The 24,020-nt window shown below is 41.6% G+C and overlaps 1 protein-coding gene across 1 annotated transcript in view; it reads left to right on the top strand.

The window, feature by feature from the left end:
- The first annotated feature begins 1,655 nt into the window (after positions 1-1,655).
- The window catches only part of LOC136879282 (progestin and adipoQ receptor family member 3), a 47,539-nt gene continuing 25,174 nt past the window's right edge, over positions 1,656-24,020 (top strand). Inside the window, exons 1-3 of the mRNA XM_067153104.2 lie at positions 1,656-1,688; positions 14,143-14,312; positions 17,945-18,101. Coding sequence (XP_067009205.2) covers positions 1,659-1,688; positions 14,143-14,312; positions 17,945-18,101 — 357 coding nt within the window. The 5' untranslated portion in view covers positions 1,656-1,658. The remainder of the gene's footprint in view (positions 1,689-14,142; positions 14,313-17,944; positions 18,102-24,020) is intronic.

Here is a 24,020-nt window from a genome sequence, read left to right as displayed (position 1 = left end):
ACTTCTACCGCCTCAAGAGCAGTGTTCTGGAACTTCAGACTTTGGGTCGGGAGATAAAACTGGGGAGGAGGACCAGTACCTCACCCAAGCAGCCTCACCTGTTATGCTGAACAGGGGCCTTATGGAGGGATGGGAAGATTGGAAGGCATAGATAAGGAAGAGGGAAGGAAGCGGCCGTGGCCTTAAGTTAGGTATAGTTGGGGACTAATCATGAAGACCTCGCCTCACACCACTACTTTCCAGCGGCAGCTCGGTGTCTAATAGCGACTTATAGGATTTACTACCTCTACTACAGCCAGAGTTGCCAAATCGGCTACTGCACTCTACACGAAGAAAGGGTAAATACTACAGAGAGTGAGGAAGGAAGTGGTTTGGCAGCCTCTCCAAAACAAACAAGGATCACTTAGAACTCGTTAACTCAGCAGGGTGCAGGGTGTGATTGACTACTGGCTTCCAGGTCGCTTCCAGGGACTGAGGCCGTCATGTTTTGTCCCCAACTATACCATCCCGGCATTTTCCTGGAGGAGATATGGGTAACCACGGAAATCCACTTCCAGGATAGCTGAGGAGGGAATCGAATCCACCTCCACTCAGTTGACCTCCCGAGTCTGAGTGGACCCCGTTCCAGCCCTTGTACCACTTTCCAAATTTCGTGGCAGAGCCGGGAATCGAACCCGGGCCACATGGGGGTGGCAGGTAATCACGCTAAGCACTACACCGCAGAGGTGGACATTATTATTTCATGTTGTTTTTCTGTTCTTGAGCAAGGAGCAATTGTTCGAAAGTCGCACCTTACAGCTCCAACTCTTTAGGCAGGTATTTCTTCAGCAAGAACAAGTCCCGCGACATGATAGCGATATTAAGCTAGAGAGTTGTTTCTTGAACTGAGTGAAATGCCGTTGTTCTCTCAGTACCTAGTGAGTTGATCGCGCGGTTAGGGTCGCGTAGCTGTCAGCTTGCATTGGGGAGACGGTGGGTTCGAATCACACCACCGGAAGCCCTCACGATGGTTTTGCGTGATTCCCCATATTCACAGCAGGCACCTTACTTAAGACCACGCCCGCCCCTTTCCCTCCTTGTGTCGCGGAAAACCTGTGATGTGTAGATGTGAGCCCAGTATTCTGAAGACGGTTCGTTCTTACCGATGTAGTTGGCCGGCAATTAGCATGTAGACTTCCCGCCTCCTGTTTTACCTCACCCTGTGGGTGGGGGCGATATCCCCTGCTTGTTGTAAGAGCCGACTGAAAGAGGCCCCAGGTACTCTCAACTTGGGAGCATGGGCTGGCGACCACGGGGCCTGTAGCCGAGTCGCGGCATTGCTTCCACTTACTTGTGTCAAACTCTTCACCTTCATCTATCCTATCCGACCTCCCTTGGTCAACTCTTGTTCTTTTCCGACCCCGACGGTATTAGAGCATTCGAGGCATTGGGAGTGTTTCATTTTCACGCCCTTCGGGCCCTTGTCTTTCTTTGGCCGATATCTTCATGTATGTATCTAGATGTCCATATTTTAGTGTTATATAGAGGATAGTTGCCTAGTTGTTCTTCCTCTTAAAACAATAATCACCACCACCACCATAAATAGTGCTGGCAGTTTTGCCCTTAATAACGACCACCACAACATATTAACTGATGAGGTTTCTGTGTTACAGATGGCCATGGCGCACCACACCACAACCTGCTCCAAGGTACAGTATGTCTCCTACACACAAGAGAAATGTACGTATTCTGTTACTCGTTGACCACCAACATAGACAGACTATTTGAGTGTTCTAGACAGGGGCGCTCTAACCCACAATCCAAAACGGGTGGGGGAAGGTCCCGAAAAATGTCAAAGATTTCAAATTGTGAGTCTTGCATAGCTCTGTCAAATATTTAAAAAAATGAAATTAATTTTCGGTCTAAATGCAGTTCCGGAAAAACTGCCAAAAACCGCTTGTTTCTTTACTAGTTTCCTTTTTAATTCAAATCCTAGCCAAATTAACTTATCTACATAACTATTTCTGTAATGTGTTCCTTGGTACATACAATACCCTCAGGCGTTTTGCGATTTATTGAGAAATGTCCACACCGGATCTAGTTATAAGGGCTTAAGTTAAATTCTCATTGACTCACATTAGCGCCCGTAGTCATAGAAGAAAGCAAACTGCCAATATAATCGACCAGATAACGATGATTAAAAAAATGATTATAATTTTTAGGAATAAATAAAGAATATATTCTCATACTTTATTATATTTTATTTAGCTACACTTCGTACTGTAGCTCATATCCCTAGGATGTTTTCATCATGGAGTTGCTTACCTGAAGAATATTTTAATGAGCGATACTAGTTGGAAAACATAAACTGTTGGTTTCTTGTGCGCTTTTTCAACAATAATGAATGAGTACCAATAAAAATCCACATAAAAGTCAAAGGTGTGTTTTAATTATGAACACGTAAGTGATTTTACAGTACATTTTAAATATATGTAAACTAAAAGGATGGAAATACAAATTGTGTCTCTTAAAATCTTCAGGTAAAAAGAAACCATAACAATTTAGTTTTCTCTTAGAATGATACCAAACTAAAAAAAATTAATTGCCTCCAGTTTGACACTTATTGTTAGTGAAATAACAAAAGAAAAACGGAAAGTTTTTCATTCTTTTGTACCAAATTCAAAATCGTTGCGGAATTTCTAATTCCGTCTCGTAAAGAGAGCAGGCCTCTACCGATCATTTGTTGAAAATGTCCGCCACAGTTTCGAGGCTCAGTTTATTTCTTGGTTACAGACTTGCACGATTGCGTTGTCGTTCAATTTTCCTTGTGTCATGGTAAGTTTTCAATTTTCGCAGGGCGGAAAAAGAACGTGCTGCTGTACTTGTAAAAACGTGGGTAGTTAAAGCGATCTTTAGCAACAATCAATTAACCTTGATGAAGTTCTGGAGGATGAATCAGATCTTTCTTTCTTTCGTTCTTTCTTTCTTAATCTGTTTACCCTCCAGGGTTGGTTTTTCCCTCGGACTCAGCGAGGGATCCCACCCCGGCCGCCTCAAGGACAGTGTCCTGGAGCGTGAGACCTTGGGTCGTGGAATACGATTGCGGAGGAGAACCAGTACCTCGCGCAGGCCGTCTCACCTGCTATGCTGAACAGGGGCCTTGGAGAGGATGGGAAGATCGGAAGGGATAAGCAAGAAAGAGGGAAGGAAGCGGCTGTGGTCTAAGTTAGGTACCATCCCGGCATTCGCCTGGAGGAGAAGTGGGGAAAACCACGGAAAACCACTTCTGGGATGACTGAGCTGGGAATCGTGCTCCCCTCTACTCAGTTGACCTCCCGAGGCTAAGTGGACCCCGTTCCAGCCCTCGTACCACTTTTGAAATTTCGTGGCAGAGCCGGGAATCAAACCCGGGCCTCCGGGGTTGGCAGCTAATCACGCTAACCACTACACCACAGAGGCGGACATGAATAAGATCTAGTTAATAAAGTAAAACATCCATATAACTCACTTCGGATAGCTCGATAGCTGCAGTTGCTTAAGTGCGGCCAGTATCCAGTATTCGGGAGATGGTGGGTTCGAACTCCACTGTCGGAGCCCTGAAGATGGTTTCCCGTGGTTTCCCATTTTCACACCAGGCAAATGTTGGGGCTGTACCATAATTAAGGCCACTGCCGCTTCGTTCCCAGTCCTTGCCCTTTCCTATCCTATCGTCGTCATAAGACCTGTCTGTGTCGGTGCGATATAAAGCCAATAGCAAAATAATAATAATAATAATAATAATAATAATAATAATAATAATAATAATAATAATAAAATAAAGTAAGCAAAATATTAGGGAAGAAAGATAAAAATTGATAATAACAGAAGAAAAAGAAAGAAAGAAAGAAAAAGTGCGACTCTTAATTTTCCGTCGTAGTTGTTAATCTAAACAATACCAAGGTATTTTTGTTCCGTGCATTACCCTCTGTTTGTGGGGGCTGTTGAACACCTCCACAAGCATTTTGGGGGTTGGTAGAGTACTGTAGCAACCCACGGAGTCGGCGCCCCTGGTTATAGGGCCTACAGAAGGTCGTTCGGGATCTCTCGGGACGATGTTTGAAGGGTAATTCGCTTATGTCTCCACCAACGACCATGCTCAATTGGAAAGCCAGCATTTCTAGCGATAGCCCGACAACGTAGTTTCCATTGCAGCAGACCTTTTCGCAGAGCTAGCACCTGCATCTTATCCCACTCCTCCTGAAAGGCTTTACGGAGCCCATTGATAATGCATGGACATCTATTTCCCAAGGCCCTTTTTAGGAGTCCAAATACACAAAAGTCCCTGGGTGACCCATCGCATGCCTTCACCGCAATGTAAGTAAAACGAATTTTACGGATTCCAGTTTCAATCTCCATTCTCTCTAAGAACAGACGAGTCGAACGAGGGTTGTGGCTAGATGTTTTATCTTGATGTACCCATACCTGATTTCTCGTCCTTCCATACACTGCTGGGATATCTGTTTTGTAAATGGATGTTAAAACATCTTGTTGGTATTATGTCGAGTTCACCTTCACACTATTAGCGACACGGCGAACGGTTTACTTGCCATTGTAGCAGCGATGAGCACGAAACCCCAGGGAAAACATTCCTAACATTCTTTATACAGTGTTGAGCGGGGTTTGTTGCAGTCACTAAGGTACACATATGCTTCGTCTAATGTCAGCACATTTTTCCATCTGTCCCCCACAAGATAGTCCTCATACAGCTTTCTTGCGTTAGTGCGACGTTCCGAAATATGACGAAGCAACAGCTTGTGAACTCGGCGCTTATGCCGGTTTTCTAATTGCAGATCCTTGTTCATTATGGTGTTAACTATTGAAACACATGTCCCCAATTTACATGCGATAGTCCTTTGGGGAGCAGACAAGGCCCTTCACTTTCCTGACCACTTCTGGTGTACGGCTAGTGGCTGGTGGTGGATTTGCCTGCACCCCCTCCCCCCCCCCCCCTCCTGGAATTAAGCCCAGTCGGCCTTTGTCATTTTTAATCAATACAGCACTGATCCCGGTCTTTGATATCAAGAAATCACGTTTCTTGCACATTCCTTGTATTGCACAATAGCTATATTTATCATCGGAAAGGGCTGTTACGTAGCCCTCCCAGTAAGGGTCAATCCGCTTCGGCATAGTTGTAGCTAATGTCACAAAACTCCATCCACACGTTCTCAGTACCGACGTGAATCATCACTCCCCGTTCTGACGTGCTCAAGTTGATGCAGCGACCTTCAAACTCGTCACCAGAGATCCGAACGACCTTCTATAGACGCAATTTCGCAGATCTGTGTTGAACAAAACCGGACAGGCTGAGTCGAAGCACGACTGCAATGTTTATGGGATAAGATATGTCTTTCTGACTGAATTCGATGTAACATTGTAACTGTTCCCTCTCGTCAAAACACTTGGGGAGATGAAAGTTATTATCTTGGGACACATGAATATTAAATAAACTATTTGTGGCTTGCCCGCAAATTGCCACGCAAATAGAAACAATTAACATTCCATGGTTCCCCATTTCTCTATGTAATGTTTTAAATAAAACTGTAAACCAAAATGTACATTTACTAGCATAGAGACTTATACTTAAATCACAGGGGTAGGATTTTAAATAATTAACCATTAAGTCTCGCTTAAGAAAGAAAATTAACGCAATATAAAATACAAATGAATTTATTATAGAAAAAATGAGATGAATCGGAAAAGTTTCCTTAAAGCGTGGAGGGATTTAGAATTTACTGAATTTACTATTGCTTGCTTTATCTAATTGAAGCTCACCAATTGCAGCTTTCGTTGACGTCATCAGGTTTCCGTGGTTACTCGTTCTCTTCTTCTCGATGTAGACTCTGCTCCATGGACATCCTTCCTTCCTTCTCTGATATGGTACGGGCTATCTGGACTAACACTCCCTACATGCCTAGTCTTTAAATTAGACATTGGCCCTATACTTGTAATAACTGATCAGCGTTGATCGTATGAGGAGAAAATTCAGAGATATGAATTTTTCCATATTAGTAGAAATTTCAAACCAACTGAGCTATACTATTTATACGGTACAGACTTGTACCAAAATTCCGTAGACTTGAACTAAACATAGTTCTTCGTCCACAATATTTACTGAATATCACACAAGCCATAAGCTTGTTTCGTTTCTCGTAGATCCGATAACATTACCGCAACTAAGTACTGTATCGAAGTGATAATACATTGTACAAAAATACTATGTCGCGGAGCGACCACACACTGTTTCAAATATCAAATCACGTCGTTCAAAGTAGATGTTCACAGTAGAAGTAGTAGTGATGGAGTACCTCGTTAGGTTGTAAGCTTGTAAGGTCGTAAGGTTGTACGGTTGTAAGGTCCCGTTCTCGTGTTGAGAATCAGTATATATCCGGGCTCACCCCCACTCTTGGTAACAGTTCAATCTCAAAACTCATATACAACGAAGTATCTGATTCGATAGATCGAAGCATCAACTCCCCTTTTCATCTTCCTCGACAAGTCCAGAAGGCATGGCGATGATATAGCTGACCAGCTTGCAAGCCTCGCGCACGGGTCGCTGTTTACTAGCCTTGGTCATAAAATAAACCCATGACTCACGCAAAATCCCAAGCTTCAAGAATAACCCTCCGTATACACAAACATGAGATGAAATGAAAACAACTATGTCTCAACATATTGACCGTATTTACAACATAATGAATTCTTATCCTACATAATATAATAATTTAAACAATAAAACGATGTTATCATACATACAATATGATTCCAAAATGCCATGATTACAAATGATTGACGTTGAATAAATATGTTATTACAAATAATTGCCGATGGCGGATAAACTTGATATCAAAAGATATCCCGTAAAATGATATTATATTAAATTAGTAGGGCTGGAGAAGCCTGGACGGTTACATACGCCCTCCTGTTATTTACAGATATAACATATATAAATAACACACTACAACAAAATGGCTGATATACACATCATTACATCTTACAAACACTTAGTAAAAAACATACATAACGAAATCTTGTATCTCACTGTAGAGTGTCTGTTTCAACGATACCGGATAACATTAGTAATAAATCCTGCCAATTTTCTTGCGGAAGTTTGTCAGCAACACTCATAATATTTACAACAGGTAAATAACACTATCTTTGCACTTCACCATCAAAGTGTTCGGCAGTTCCAGGTTATCATAATATATACACCACACACACACGTAATCACACGTGGCTTACCTCCCTTAGATGGCCGCAAGCAATTTCTTGTTTTCATTGCAAAAATATATACTACTTAGAAAATTATTGCATTAATTTCCTTCTGCAGTTTCAAAAAAATCCCAAGTTACTCATGGCTTCTACAATGGTGTCAGGTCTAGGTTCACAACCTATACATGAATTCACGTTTTCCAACTCAAGTATTTTTAATGTTATCAAAACAACACCTGGGAGACATTACACTTAATTCGCAGAACTATATCGTCTCAGAGAGCGAATATTATAAGTGCCCAACATGACACGATTACCATCTTTCAATCTGTATGCACAAGGACCAACACGACAATGAATCTGGAATGGACCCTGATACAACAAAAAGAATTTCTTCGTCACCTTCTCTTCACTGGACGAGAGCATGGGAACACGTAACAGAACAGAATCTCCTACCTGAAATTCGTCTAACACCTGACGTTTCTGCTGTCTGCTACGCTTCTCAGCCGCTTTAATCAAATTCTCTCTCGCTAATCTGACATATATCTGAGAGTCCCGCTGAGGTTCCTGTGTAATACCTAGTACTTTTGTCAGCTCATTCCTTGGATTGCTGCCAAAATGAACCTCTAATGGAGTGAATTTCGTACTATCATGTTGAACCATGTTAATCCATTTCTCAATCAACGCTAAAGAACCAACCCACGCAGTGTGCTTGTCATGAACTAAAGATCGAAACATCCTACCTAATTACTTCATTGTGCGTTCACACATATTCCCTTGCGGATTCCTAATTGAGGAAAAAAACATGTGTGATACCTAACTCTGTCATCACAGCCTTCCACTTCTTCGAGGTAAATTGAGATCCGCTATCAGATAATAACCTACTAGGCGTACCTAATTCCTGAACATACTTGACACTAATAATCTTACTACAACTAAGACCTGTCGCTTTACTCAATAAAAGATTGACACACTGACTACTCGAAACTTCAATAATACCATCCTCTAACATAGCTTCAATTTGATTGTCTACCGCTTTAGCATATTTATGTGGTATCGGATATCTCGGTCCAGCGAATATACTTTTATCCAGCACTGAAAATGAGTGTTCATACACATGTGTTTTGCCAGGTTTCGATGAAAATACTTCTTTGTGTTCTCTCAACACATACAACAATCGGTCCCTCTGACCTTCTTCCAAATTGCTACTATCTACCGCTTCTCTCAAAGCATCATCGTGGTTCTCCTCTAACCACACTTCACACAACTTAAAATCCGCTCTCTCTCCTTCATCTTTTGAAACCTCATTAACACACCACATGTTACAAACCTCCACTTTCGTCTGAACTTCGGCATCCCACGAGGCTTTAACATCCTCATTATCCCACCTTAAATATACTATCGCCTCACTGTAATTTAACCGAGCTGAGTATAAACTTAGCCAGTCAGATCCCAAGATAACATCAAATATAATATTCGGAATAACAAGACAGATCTGAATTTTCGACTTCCCGTTAATACAAATAGGTATGGCAACTTGTTTACATATTTGCTTGGATCGTTTACCTACAGCAGTGGCGATATATGTGGATTTCACAGGCATTTCTTCAATCTCAATATTCACCTTCTTTCTGTCCTCATACCACTTCAAACTTACACATGATCTTTGACTGCCTGAATCCAATAAAGCCTGATACTGCGCCCTCCATATAACGATCGTAACAACGGGGTTCTCACTTTTACTACCAGCATCGACTTGATTTACTTCCACCTCCCGTAATAACTCATCTCTAACATCGAGATCATAATCCATGTGCGTCATTACACGATTCCTCGCAGCATGTACTGAAGACTGATAATCTGATCTCTCATTACCGTCTACTATCAGTTTAAATTACTTTGTCTCCTTGTATCCTGATTTCGGCTTGTACCTTCCTCTACATTACGTTCCCTCTGAACATTCCTATTTTGTTGGTGTGACTGATTACCTACAGGTTGTTGTCTCGGTTGAAACTGACCACGGTGATTGTGTTCTTGTCTTCTGGGTGGTGGTTGATAGTTTCTGTGCTCTCGTGTACTATTACTATTTCCTAACGCATCGAAACTTGCTAGCAATCTTTCCATTCCCTGAATAGACTCTATCTGTTGCATACAGCTAGCTTCGCGGATTTTGTTGGGAAAATGCCTGAGTAATAACTTAACAATATCTCTCTCCGCTGACATCCCATCTACGTTTTTACAAATCATAACGTGGGCCAAAAAATATACGGTCATAGATACTCCTTCGTGTGGCCTAAATTTCCCAAAGACAATGCGTTCTCTTTCCCTGCTTTGTATAGCTTCACTCCAAAATTTTTCCGTGAAATATTTCTGGAATTCCACCATACTGGTCATGCTGCTCTTATACACCGCAAACCATGATTTCGTTTCCCCAATAAAAGCTTTACCAATTATTTCTAACGCTTCTTCCCATTCAATGATTCCTTCTTCTATTCGCTTTTCAAACCGTTTCTTAACAGTGTTTAAAAAATCTAAAGGGTTTGTCTGCCTCCCATTGAATTTAGGTAAATCAGTTTCATATATGAAATTTGTACCATGGCACTGACTTCCTATATTACCTTGCTTTTCTCTGATTTCTTTACGTATTAGTGCCTCCGATCTCTCAATACGTTCATTAATTCTTTTCTCTCTAGTTTCTACGTCATTTGCAATGTGTTCCTGTCTTTCATTGGTGGCTTTAATTTCAATAGCATATTCCTCTGCTTTCTTAAACTTTTCATTACATATTTTGGCATTAATCTCTACCTTACCACACAGATCATCGTATTGTTGTTGTACTCTTTCTCTAACTTTACTATTTTCTTTCTCTACCAACTCTATGACTTCGGTTTTATGTTCGGTTAACTTTCTTTCTACCACTTTCTCATGTTGGCTGCGTCTCATCTCCTGTTCCGCTAACTGATTTTCAAAAAGTTTCTGCTGCTCTAGTGCTTCATCTAATCTATGATCTAAAGCATCCATCCTAGCATTCACTTCTCTGCTAATTTCCGTTTTCGTCCGTTCTATCTCCTTTCTATTTTCTTTAATCTCTGTCTGTGTTTTCTCTACTTCTTTGCTAATTTCGGTTTTAGTCTGTTCTATTGTTTTCTTAATTTCATCTATCCCTTTCGTTTGCTCTAATATCCCCTGCATCATCACAAACAGTTGTTGAATATTCATATCACTATTCGTATTACTTTCTTTCTCGCCCTCCATCCTAGCTACATCAGATTCTGTGCTATTTTCCATGCTCCCACCACTCTCTACCGATTTATCTACTTCAATACTTTCATCTACAACATTCCTAGAATTCAGCGTCTCGCCTCCCTTTACTAAGTTTCCGCTACGTAATTTCATGTCCTTTTCACCTTGTGCAGCCATGATTCCCCCAAAATCACACATACAAATTATATGGACACTCACTTAGCCCCCACAAACACAGATTCTACTTTACTGCTTTCCTTCCACGAATACTTAATGGTTTTTGAGCTCCACGTTGGTGCGACAAATGTTGCCCAGTTGTACCACCACCACTACCACTTCCTGTGGTCCCTGTTATGAGCGGAATGGACTTTCTAAAAACCAACCCTGGAGGGGTAAACAGATTAAGAAAGAGAGAAAGAAGATAAATACCCTAAATAGAAACAGAAAACTAAGATGAAAGTGCTAACTGCTTTGAGACACTCCGTAGTTTAGTCCTGTTCGAAGTACAAAAAGGCGCACAGCAATACGTATTCGAACATTTCCAAACACAGTTAAAGAAAAGCAAATCACTGCAGAATTAAATAAAACGAATTAGCGGATAAATTAAAATTCTTTTTTAGGATTAAGTTACGGTGAAAAATCACTTTGAGCCACTCATTACATGTGATCTTGTTTGCATAAAATTTATGTTCGAAGTACAAGAAGACGCACAGTAATACGACATATTCCAAGATTTGTAAACACAATTTTTAAAAACCAATCACCACACTACACAATAAAAAGTAAACTGATTAGCGCATAACTATCAGCTCTCAACATCAAGCCAACAAACACTTCAATGCGAACACATTGCCAACATTTACGACAGCAAAACAATATAAATAAAACTGAAAATGCGGTAATTTGCGCTATACAGCTTCCTGTCAGTGACTTAGGAGGCCAGCGCTCCAGTGGCATTATGGTGAAACTTTCCAATTACAGCTTTATGCTGGACTTCACAAGCGATTGTCAAGGCCGGTATAAGGAGTGCAGCGAGGGATCCAGTCGGCCGTGAAATTACTATCACTAGGTAGTGCATCAATATGACCGGTATATTTAAAAACGTGGTGGTGCGATTTAAGAGCCGGTGCGATATTGGCAACCGTCCCCTAATAGCTGCCGATATACAATACGGTATTGTGCATGCGCCCGCTAAGTTAACCAATAGATCTCTTGCTCAGGGACCTCTAAGTTAGCTTTCGGTTTATGGATCCGATAGATGTATTTTACGTTCGTGCAACGCAAAAACACAAGTTAACTATTCGATAACGCTATAGGTTCGATATCTGACGTTCCAGAAATAGGGCGTAACTCGACTAGTAGTAATACAGTGCTCGTAGAGAATACTTGTGCGTTCCGAACAGAAACTCCTTACCACCACTGTTAGCGTAAAGAATTGGTTGACAAGAAGGGAACAGTACAGAGATATGGCTGATGGCTTGAAAGAAGCCCGTGCGATTTAATAATAATAATAATAATAATAATAATAATAATAATAATAATAATAATAATAATAATAATAATAATAATAATAATAATAATAATAATAATAATCGTATGGCCTCAGCTACCGTTTGCAGACATTTCGAATTGACGCCATCTGGCTGTCTGCTCGTCAATTTCGACGTTCCGGTTTACTCTGTCTGCCATCTAGCGGACCTCGAGTAAACCGGATCTCTCTTGGGCGTCTATGGCTGAGATTTAATTAATTTTGTCGGGTAAATACCAAATGTATCACCAGAGATCTTTTACATGCCGACATCGTACGACATGGAGTGTCGAATGGACTTTTTTCCGCCCTTCAAAAATCCGACTACCTCTGCCGGGTTTGAACCCGCTATCTTGGGATCCGGAGGCCGACATTCTACCACGGATCCACAGAGGCAGCTATAATAATAATAATAATAATAATAATAATAATAATAATAATAATAATAATAATAATAATAATAATAATAATAATTGTTACCGTGGTTTAGTGGATCGGCAGAGGTGAAAGAAGGTGCCGGGGTGAATGGGTCTAACTACAAGGCCGAGATATGAATTAAAATTGCATTAAAGGTTATATTTTCGAAAACATCAAAACTTAACAATTTTCACATAGAAATTCAAAAATTAACAAATAACAACAAGTCAACAAATAACCGACAATCAGGTACAAGACCAGGAAAGCCAAGATTTAGAGACAAATTAACAATTTGGGCTTCAAGAGCCAATTCTTTTTTTACAATTTCTGAGTTCTCAGTTCACAACCACATATTTACCAAAGGGCAGAAAACCCCTCCAACCATGGAGCACCTACTCCCAACTTTGAATATCAAGCCTCTCTGAGGCCCGTTTACCTCAAATAAAAGAGCTGACCTGCTCTCAATTTTCTGAGCCTATTAAAGGCCATAACAGACTTTACTATTAACTGCCCTCAAGGAACAACTTACAAGGAAACGGGGGTATCTTGTACCCAACCTACTGGGCCTTAGCAGAAAAGAACAGGTTAAGTAAATGGCCCGCAACACCAAGTAGAATGGAGGCGTGTACTTGCACTCCTACATGAAACCTTTTAAAACCTAAGAGGCACTAGGCCGATGAAACAGAGGCTATTCCCAAACTATGAAGGAGACTCGTATAAGAAAATTTTAAGACATTACAGAAAGGAAGAAAACCTGTTACAAAACGTAGTCACCTCAAACCAATATGAAGGGGAGCTCGAGAGGGTAAGGCACTCTCTATCCCCGAATTGCTGTTACAGATTTTAATGAAGTTTTTTACATCAAACGGCAAAGAAAAATTACATGTCGGAACGATAGTTTACATTGTAAAGGGGATTCGGACCTTTCCCGAGGGTTAAACTGCTGAGCTAGGAAGGAATAAAGATGTTAAATGGCCATTACCTTATTGAAGAGCTGAAGAGTTGATGAAGTGGCCGAGAGACAAGAAAATCAGCAGGTTTTATACCCTCGGGGAAGATTCGAGACCTTTCATGAATAATTAAGACACACCCACAGGCGTTTATTGGCTACAGTACACAGCTACACACAAAATCGAAGAAGAAAGACACGATTGGTCAAAAATTAATTACAGAAAAAATTGATTGGCTAACTTCAAAACTGGCGGAAAGAAAAGATTAATATTGCCAACCCACAAATGAAAGAACGAAATGTAGCAATAAGAAAACTTATGAGTGCAAAATATCTTCAAGAAAGTTCCCTCACTTCGCACCAGGGTGCATGATCATACCTTTTTTTGTAGAGACATCTATGAGACAATGTCCAAACGTCTTGATCAATGGAAAACAAAACAAGTTGAAATCCACACAGTATTGACAACTTCGTAATCACAAAATTTACGGTAGTGACATCTTCTGAGAAACTTATGAGTTGATCCAGTTTTTAAAGTTCAGAGTTTCTCCTGTAGAGGAGGATTTATTGGCGCAAGATTTAAAACTGCGGCGTAGGGGTGTACCGCCCGGTACAATAATAATAATAATAATGCCATGGCCTCAGCTGCCGTGTGGAAGCATTTTATTTCCCGCCATTTAGCTACTTGCTTGTCAATTTCGTCTGTGGCTGAGTTTTTACTTCGTACTCTTATGTGAATGTGTAACATTCTACCTCATTCCTTTTTCGATGCTTGCAGAAACGTGGCAGAAATGAAAACCGTGAAGAAGATCACTACTACGAAGATGACAAAATATGGGCTAGCGTTCCGTTGTTGAGGTGGGAGGACGCTCCTGAACACACCAAGTTCAACCCTGGTATCAGGACAGGCTACCGCGGGCACATGTGCACCCGGCTGTGCTTGGAGAGGTGAGCTTCAACAATACATGCTTTACGTCGCACCGACACACGTAGGTCTTATGGCAACGATGGGATAGGAAGGGGCTAGGAATGGGAAGGAAACGGCCGTGGCATTAAGTAAGCTACAGTCTGGTGTGAAAAACGGAAACCACGGAAAACCATCTTCAGAGCTGCCGACAGTGGGATTTGAACCCACTATCTCCTGAATGCAAGCTGACAGAAACGCACTCCATGCAGCTCTGTAGAAGACTGAAGATGTTGCCATCAAACGCGTGAACACAGCTAGTGGAAAATGTTGCAATGCTGTGAAGCAGAAAATGGCCAACGTCCTTGCAAATAATGACTTTTGAAGCTAAGAGAAACTAGCTACCGAGCGAGTGGCGGCGTCATGCAGCTGTTAGCTGTTAGTGCGTACGAATCCCATAGACATGGTTGTCTGTGGTTTCCTCATTTTCAGACCAGGCAAATTAATTAAGGTCACAGCCGCTTCCTTCCCAATCGTAACCCTTTCCTGTCCTTGCATCGCCCAGAACCACTGGCAAAACATCTATATATATAAAATAAGAGTTTTGTCTGTACATTGCTCAGAATTTGAAAAGAATGGTATTTCTGTATCGGTCATGTCCATAGTAACAAGGAAATGCACTTTTTACTTTCCCGTAATTTCTGTCTGTCTGTCTGTCTGTCTGTCTGTCTGTCTGTCTGTCTGTCTGTCTGTCTGTCTGTCTGTCTGTCTGTCTGTCTGTATGTATGTATGTATGTATGTATGTATGTATGTATGTATGTATGTATGTATGTATGTATGTATGTAGGTATGCACACGCATCACGAGAAAACGGCTGAAAAGAATTTAGTGAAAATTGATATGTGAAGACGGGGGATGAACTACTACAATCTAGGCCATAGATCATCTTACTCACGCTGAGTGAAATGGTAGTTTAGGGGAAGTCCTAAAATGTAATTCTCAAATATTTATATTATTAGTAGTCCTATCGATAAATACTACAGAACTAAAGTTATATAGAATTAAATTTCCGATCATTTATGTCATACATTGTTACCGTACCGGCTTTGATAACACAGATATTAATGAATTCGTATTTTTGTTGCCAAGTCCATATCAACGCCGAGCCACGAGAAAATGGTTAGCAGAATTTAATAAAAAAAGTCGGTGTATAGATTTGGGGAATAAGAAACTAGACCAAGTTATAAAGAATTTTATTCGCCCTGTATGAAATTGTAGTTTAGGGGAAGGCACCTAAAATTTAAGTTTTAAATACCCATGTTATTGGTCCTATCGAAAAGTACTGCATAACAAAACTTATAGAGAATACAATTTCCGACCATTTATGTTTTATTCATTTTCACCGTACCGACTATGATAAGAGTGGTATTTCAGAGTCGGAAGAAAACTAAATGTGAAGGCCTACAATATTGTAAACGCATGACATTGATCAACAATAACATTAAATTGACCATTGTTTGTGGTGATGTTCTTCGTCTTTTATGCTGCCGCTCAACTCGGATAGACGGGATTCCTGCTGCGTACCGAGTATAACAGCCTGACTGAAAATTGGCGGGAAATAGCTGGGGAGTTAGAAAACTTTCTTCTTTAGCATGTCGTTCCTCTGGTTTATACATTTTTTGATACCGTTCTGCTGGTACGTAACTCACTGGTTCATCATAGTATTCCAGCTATTCGATCCCTACTCTGACGTGCTGGTTTGAATGAGCAGTGTGCACTGTTAAGGCAAAGGTTCACTTAGTAGTAGTATGACCTGGTCTAGAATTACAATTTAGGCATATTCCAAATTATAGCACCACAATTCACTAAGTAACTCAAAATTCAACCCTGAAAAGAGCCTTTTCTTAAAAAGAACTTCTTCCTCTTCACTTTTATTAAATTCTACATTCATTTTATTCAAAATTAGCAGTGAAGAGGGGGTTTCTCTTCTGGCTTGGAGGAAAAAAATGCCTCCAAGTCAGGTAGATTTTTCCGCCGCCATTGTAGTGAATTGAGATTTTCCGACTCATCGGGTACTCCTAGAAAACAGATTAGTAAAAGGGCATAGTTTTTGCCCTGAGAATCTTCACTATTCGCCCCCCGCCCCTCGAAAAATTACTAAGAGTGTTCAGTTTTCACGTATCACGGCTGTCTGCGGCCTGATCATTCCAGCTCTGGAACTTTGGACTGTTAGATCGGCAGCGTAGTATTGTTCGTTAAAATGCGAAAACGTGTGGTTTTTCATTTGATCGAGTATTTCATGTGAAATCATTGCTTTTACTCGCGCCATTCCTACTGACGTCATTGTAGTGACCTATGTTTATTTCAGTTGGGAAAACCACTAAGACAGTCTTTCTGAGGATGTAAAAAGGCAGATGGGGAGTGAGTGTCTGCCATTATAATGAAAACTTCCCAACCTGATTGTTAATGATGGTAGGCAAGCGAGCCTACCATTACAATGAAAATTCCCTAACGCAGTCTTCATATGAGAAAAGACGTTTGGTGATTTATCCGTCGCATTTCTAGGGTAACAGTAAGAGCTATGCAATTTAATACAGTCTTGCTGACAACGTGTACTCTACCTAACCTACAATTCTGTATACAATGTAGAATTCAGTAGCGAAGCACGGGTACATCAGCTAGTACATTATAAGCATAAAAATAAATAAATAGGTCCGCCTCTGTGGTATAGTGGTTTCTGTGATTAGCTGCCATCCCCGGAGACCCGGGTTCTATTCCCGGCTCTGCCACGAAATTTGAAAAGTGGCACGAGGGCTGGAACGGGGTCCACGCAGCCTCGGGATGTCAACTGAGTAGGGGGGCGTTCGATTCCCACCTCAGCCATCCTCGAAGTGGTTTTCCGTGGTTTCCCACTTCTCCTCCAGGCAAATGCTGGGATGGTACCTAACTTAAGGACACGGCCACTTCCTTCCCTCCTCCCTGTCTATTCCTTCTGATTCCCCCCCCCCCCCAATAAGGCTCCCGTTCAGCATAGCAGGTGAGGCCGCCTGGGCGAGGTAGTGGTTCTCTTCTCCAGTTGTATCCGCCGACCCAAAGTCTCACGCTCCAGGACACTGCCCTTGAGGCGGTAGAGGGTACATACCTCGCTGAGTCCCAGGAAAAACCAAACCCTGAATGATAAACGGATTAAGAAAGAAAAAGAATAAATAAATTTTTTTTAAAAAAAACCGAAAGAGCACACAATTTAAAATGTCACATTTATTTGGGGGAACTTCAAGACGCCTGCTAGCTGGACATCTGCCATGGAAGAACAGTCTGTGTAAACGGGGAAACCTTCCTCCAGAAAAGTTTTGATAGAAATTGTAAAGATTTTTTCGGGATAGACGATAGTTTCCTTGGATTTGCCGGTGACTTTGTGGAATCGCTGATCTCGCATTCGGTCGGGGAGGAGCTGTGAGGATGGCAGAGGCACTGCCCAGTATCAGCCGGTTGTGCATGTCTACTAAAAGCCAGTTGGGTTCTCCTCAAACACTATCGACGGTTATGCAGTTACAGCGAAACCGTAAGAACCAATGACAGAGCCACAATGTGACGTACAAGGAGTGAGGTAGTTTGCCGTTGCTTTCCAGGTTTTTACAATATAGAAACCCGAGCTCTAATCTATTCCTGTTTCCAGCGTGTTCCACTGGACCAACGAGACGATGAACGTGTGGACCCACGTGTTCGGCTTCATGCTGGGCTTCGGGCTGATGGTGCACGACCTGTGCCAGATGAACCAGCATGTGCCTGTCCTAGACCAGACCATGCTAGTGGGAGTCCTCGTCAGTGCACAGGTAGGACAACACTCCCATCCGCTCTACATGTCCGACTCTTTGCCTGAATGGTCAGCGTTGAGTCACCCTGCGGTGCAGAGGGTCTCGGGTTCGATTCCCAGCCAGGTCGGGGATTTTAATCGCGTCTGATTAATGTTTATGGCTCGGAGACTGGGTGTTTCTGTTTGTCCCAACACTTTCTTCTTCACATTCAGAAGAAGAAGAAGAATATTTGTATGATATATGCATTAGATTATCCTTGGTCTGTCACTACATTAAATAAAAGATTACACTTAAAGACAACAGTGTTTACATGCCTTTGCTGGCAGGACCTACGTCTTCTGGTATGGACTAGAACAAATTTGTTACGTTCATTGATCTTTCTGTCTTATCCTTGGCTTTGACACTATGAAAGTGACTGAGGTGTGAGCGATGCTAGTAATGCCGTTCCTTATACAGTCAGTCCCTGCTATGAATGGTGTGAAAATATTACTCATAGGGTCGATTGTTGCAAGCATTTCAGTGGGCTTGGCAGACTGATATGTAATAGCAACGTCAGGCCCGGTGAGGAAAACAACGGGAAAGGACCTCGCTGCTCATTTCCCTAGTATGTCTCTTCAGTGACATCTAGGCTATCTATGACAACTGTATCGGGCAAGTTAGCCATGCGGTTAGGGGCGCGCAGCTCTGAGCTTGCGTCCAAGAGATAGTGGGTTCGAACCCCACTGTCGATAGCCCTGAAGATGGTTTTCCGTGGTTTCCCATTTTCACACTAGGCAAATACTGGGGCTGTACCTTAATTAAGGCCACTGCCGCTTCCTTCCCACTCCTACCCCTTTCCTATCCCATCGTCGCCATAAGACCTATCTGTGTCGGTGCGACGTAAAGCAACTAGCAAAAAATAATCTATGACAACTGTGGAGGATCAAAGCAGCCTTTGGGCTGAATACACAACATATACGTAGTTTCGTTAGTGCTTAATTTCATCTTCATCATGCCGGGTAGAGTGGTGCTGAACCTCTCATCAGCGTCGTCTCTCCATCATCATGCTCCAGTCCCTCTTCTATTCTCTATGTCTGTCTTCAGTTGTTCCAGCCATCGTTTCCTCGTTCATCCAGCAGGTCACCTTCCGCTGACTGTCTGTTCCATGAGTGCCTGGCGTTCTCTTTACATCACCGAACCATTTAAGTCTTGCAGACCTTAATCTTTCTTCCACGGGGTGCTTCACCCCCAAGCATAATCTTCCATTCTCATTTCTTACATAATCGTGCCATGTTTTCTGCGTGGGATTCATAAGAAATTTCATTTCACAGGCCAGCAGTTTACTAAGGTCTCCAATCCTCGACGTGCAGGTTTCTAGGGTATGTGACTATGGGAACAAGTGCTTACTTTATTTTCTCTTATTTTGCTACTTATTAATTCTTTATTCATTAGCCTTCCTTTCTTTACTGGCTACTAGCTGGTGTACCCGTGCTTCACTATGCGAGAATATTTTATTAAACTGCACAATAACATAGGTGTTTAAAATTACATTTATTTATTTATTTATTTATTTATTTATTTATTTATTTATTTATTTATTTATTTATTAGATACAGCCTATGAAGGGCCATTTTACACTAATAATACGTTTAAATAAGTATAAAAGATAACAAAGGTATACGCAACAATATTAAGTATCAACAATAAACTAATAATTAACAATAACAATGTTACAACAACGGGAACGATAACTGGCAAGTATCGGTTACAGAATAAGGAAGAAGAAAGATCGAGGAATCTTTTAATATTTTGTTTGAAGGATGCGAAAGGTGTGAATATGTCGATATCGGGTAGTGAGTTACCAAGAGTGGGGAGACGGTGGAAGATACCGATTTCCATCAGATTCTGTTCACCCATTTTCTTGTGGCAGCAAGAAAAATCGAAATTCTCGAATATCTCTATTACAGCCGGTACGGTAAAAATGTATGAGATATAAATGATCATTAAGGGTTATGAACTTCATATATCGGAAATGTAATTCTATGTAAATTTATTTATGTAGTATTTATCGATAAGACCGAAAATAACATAGATTTTTGAGAACTGAATTGTAGGCCTTCCACTAAACTAACATTCCACTCCGCGCAAATAAAATGAATTTATAGCCCAGGTTGTAGTGACTTGTTTCCTAACTTTACGTACCGAATTTCATTAAATTCTCTTCAGCCATTTTTTGTGATGCTCGTACAGGTAGACAGACAGACAGAGATGACGGGAAGTGAAAAAGTGCGTTTCCTTGTTACTGTCGACACGAACGATTCAGAAATACCATTCTGTTTATATTCTGAGCAATGTACAGACAAAACTCTTATTTTATCTCTATAGACTTATGGATCATTTCGCAGAATTAATTCTAATTAAGTTATGTTCTTTTGGTCGATGATGAAATCTAATGTTGAAGATGGCACAAATACCCAGTCCTCGAGCCACAAGAGTTAACTAATGAAGGTTAAAATCCCTGACACAAAACCTGAAACCACTTGTCAAAACGCCAGCAACCCAGCATGCTAACCATTTAGACACAGAGCTGGGCAGTGCCCTGCGAAGACGACAGTCGATAATTCTCTGCCTTGTGTCCAATCTTGACAGCTGTCTTCTTTCTTCCTATATGTCTCTACATTATATGTAATGCGTAATGATAGCATGATGGAGGAGGATATTTTAGACATTGTTGGGAATGTTCATACATGTTCATACATGTGGCTTTTATCGATACCGGTAGTGAAAAAGAGTTTGCAGTGAATGAATCTGTGGAAACTGATCACCCAGTTGTTCATTTCTGGCGAATGCGCCAAGAGATAAGTTGAAGGATTTTTTGTTTTGTTTTTGTTATTTGCTTTAAGTCGCACCGACACAGATAGGTCTTATGGCGACGATGGGACAGGGAAGGCCTAGGAATGGGAAGGAAGCGGCCGTGGCCTTAATTAAGGTACAGCCCCAGCATTTGCCTGGTGTGAAAATGGGAAACCACGGAAAACCATCTTCAGGGCTGGCGACAGTGGGGTTCGAACCCACTATCTCCCGGATGCCAGCTCACAGCTGCATGCTCCTAACCGCACGGCAAACTCGCCCGGTAGTTGAAGGTTTTTCCTTCCATGATTGTTCAATGAAAAAATGAAATGGCGTATGGCGAGGGCAAATTCGGCTCTCTACATGCAGGTCTTCTGCTTTGATTCCCGTAGGCGACCTGCGCGTCGTGATGAGGATGAAATGATGATTAAGACGAGACGTACAGCCAGCTCCCATACCAGCGGAATGAACCAATTATGGTTAAAAGTCCCGACCCTGCCGGGAATTGAACCCGGGATCGCCTGTAACTGAAGGCCAGCACGCTAACCAATTAGCCATGGAGCCGGACGATTCTTCAGTAACGTTATAAATACTGTATTTGTCATATATTTTCAGCCACTTTGCCCATTTCTGGCACTGCAAAACATCGAGGGAAACTCAGGATGGGTATGCATAGCAGTGAATAAACTCTGTACTGCAAAGGTTAATAAGGTCTTGATAGATAACCTGGCTGACTGTTTTTGGATCCTGTGCAACATCCTCGACAAAATAAGAGCCCAATATCGCATGCCTGGAGACAGTGCATCCAAGCACGATACCGTGCTTTCTTACCACAAGATCAGGCCCCAGAAAACGGGTTGTTTGTCAATCTGTTACAGAAATAATCTGGATCCTTATACATCATAGGCAACAGTCCGGTACAATACTGTAATTGGGCACGCTTATCTGTTTCACTTAGATGCTGTGCAATTTGATGCAGTGTGGAAAACCACCCAACTCATTAATCGTCTGCCTGAACAGACTTGCCACTCACACTGAGTTCCAGCAAAGTTCATTGTATACTGTACTGTACTATTCCTTGGGAATTGTAGTACCCCTTGGAGAAGCAAGATTTCTGTGCTCGGTGTGTTGGAGAAGTCATCCTAACTCTCATTTGTGATGACAGTCCTCAGATGCCCGGTAGTCCCCTTCTGTTGACACAAGACCGACCTCGCACGACATAACTTCTCGACGACAGCTAAGATTGCTGTGTTGCTTGGTGCTGCCTTGTTACATCTCTCCTGGTACCACTCTTTAACATGGCGCAAGCTCGGCCAATCCTATACCGATACCTCACTCCGTGTGACCTGAACTAGTGCTCGACAATAGCACTTCCTCTTTTAAGTGTCAACTGCACTCTGAGCTACTCCCTCCATACACACCTCCACCACAGAAGGTGCTGCAGCAAACATGCACTTCATCCAGCTCTTTTTTTTGCCACATTCAATCGTTGGAGCGATACTACAAAGCAAAGCACTTAGACTGACACTGGCTGCACTCGAGCACTTCCATTGGCCATCACGCACATACTCTGAATACGAATGTTCAGTCTGGAGGTTGTGTGATCTGAGACTAAAGTCTGCTGATAATACTATCGCTATAATCATTCTGGTATCATTAACACACACTGTTGGCTATTCTAGGCACTTGTGCTATATGCATAACAGTGTCTCTGGGAAAATTAATGCTCTTGATTTCACTGAAAACATGACAATATTATAAAAAGAATTCATGGCTTGCATCAAATATAAGTCCACAGCCTGTTTCCAGTCATTCGACTGGGTCAGGGATGGAATGAATGCAGTACCAATCTAGCACTGCGGATAGGAATTGCGTCGGCTGCCGAACCCTGTCACACTCCTCTGGGGCAGTGGTTAATGACTGACAGATGAATTGAAATAATATTGCAGAGTGTTGCTGAAATGAAAGTTGACATAGAAAACTGCAGTACCTGCAGGAAAGCTGTCCCACCTCCACGTTATCCAGCACAAATCTCAAATAGAGTGACCAGGATTTGAACCACAGAACCCAGTGGTGAGAGGCTGGTGTGCTGCTGCCTGAGCCACAGAGGCTGTCATAGGTTGCATTAACAGATAACAATAATGATAAAAAATTGTACATACAGTATAATAATCTATATTGGATTTGTAAGTCCATAGCAACAGGATATATATATATATAATTTTACAATTTGCTTCTCGTTGCACTGTCACAGATAGGTCTTATGGTGATGATAGGATAGGAAAGGGCTAGGAGTGGGAAGGGGGATGCCATGGCTTTAATTAATGTACAGCCCTAGCATTTTGCCTGGTGTGAAAATGAGAAATCACGGAAAACCATCTTCAGGGCTGCCGACGGTGGAGTTATCTCCCGGATGTAAGCTCACAGCTGCACGGCCAACTCGCCTGGTAACAGGATAGATTGGATTACATTAATTACACTAGAGTAGTTTAGATTAGTTAGGCTAGGTAACATTAAGTAACAATTATTTGTAATTTTACTCTGTACCACAATAAATGTTGTTCTAATTGGGATGAAAATCCTGTGCCAATCAATAAAATAAATTAAAGTATCAATCATTAAATGCTAACTGAAGATTTGATATGGAAAAGGATGTAAGTGCCAAATTTGTCAAAAATCAGATTCTGCATGGACAACAATCTATGTACCATCGCCAATGACCTGGGAAGAGATGGAAGTGCCGAGTACCTGCTTGTTGTTTGTACTGATGCCGTAAGATGGCATCAGGTGGAGCTCCATGGTTATTGGCATTGAGAAGGATGCAAATGCCATGTTGTGTTAGTTCAAGCAACACTGTTGAACATTCTGTGTTACATTCTCTGTTTACCTTAATCACCGTTGGATTTTCTGTGGACTTGTGCAGAGTGTCAAATAACATGTGTCTGGTGGTTAGAGGATACTACAATTCCACTGAACTGAAATTTCTGGTCTCCGGACATTCTTATATACCTTGTGATCGTACTTTGACATTATTGAGACGGAAAAAAAAGCAGGTTTGCAAGGCCATGCTGCCTGAAGAAATTCAGAATGTAGTGAGAACAGCACGAC

Source organism: Anabrus simplex, chromosome 8 (assembly GCF_040414725.1).
Source record: "Anabrus simplex isolate iqAnaSimp1 chromosome 8, ASM4041472v1, whole genome shotgun sequence".
NCBI lineage: Eukaryota > Metazoa > Arthropoda > Insecta > Orthoptera > Tettigoniidae > Anabrus > Anabrus simplex.
Note: the sequence above shows the minus strand (reverse complement) of the source record. Positions and strands in the feature narration are given on the sequence as shown.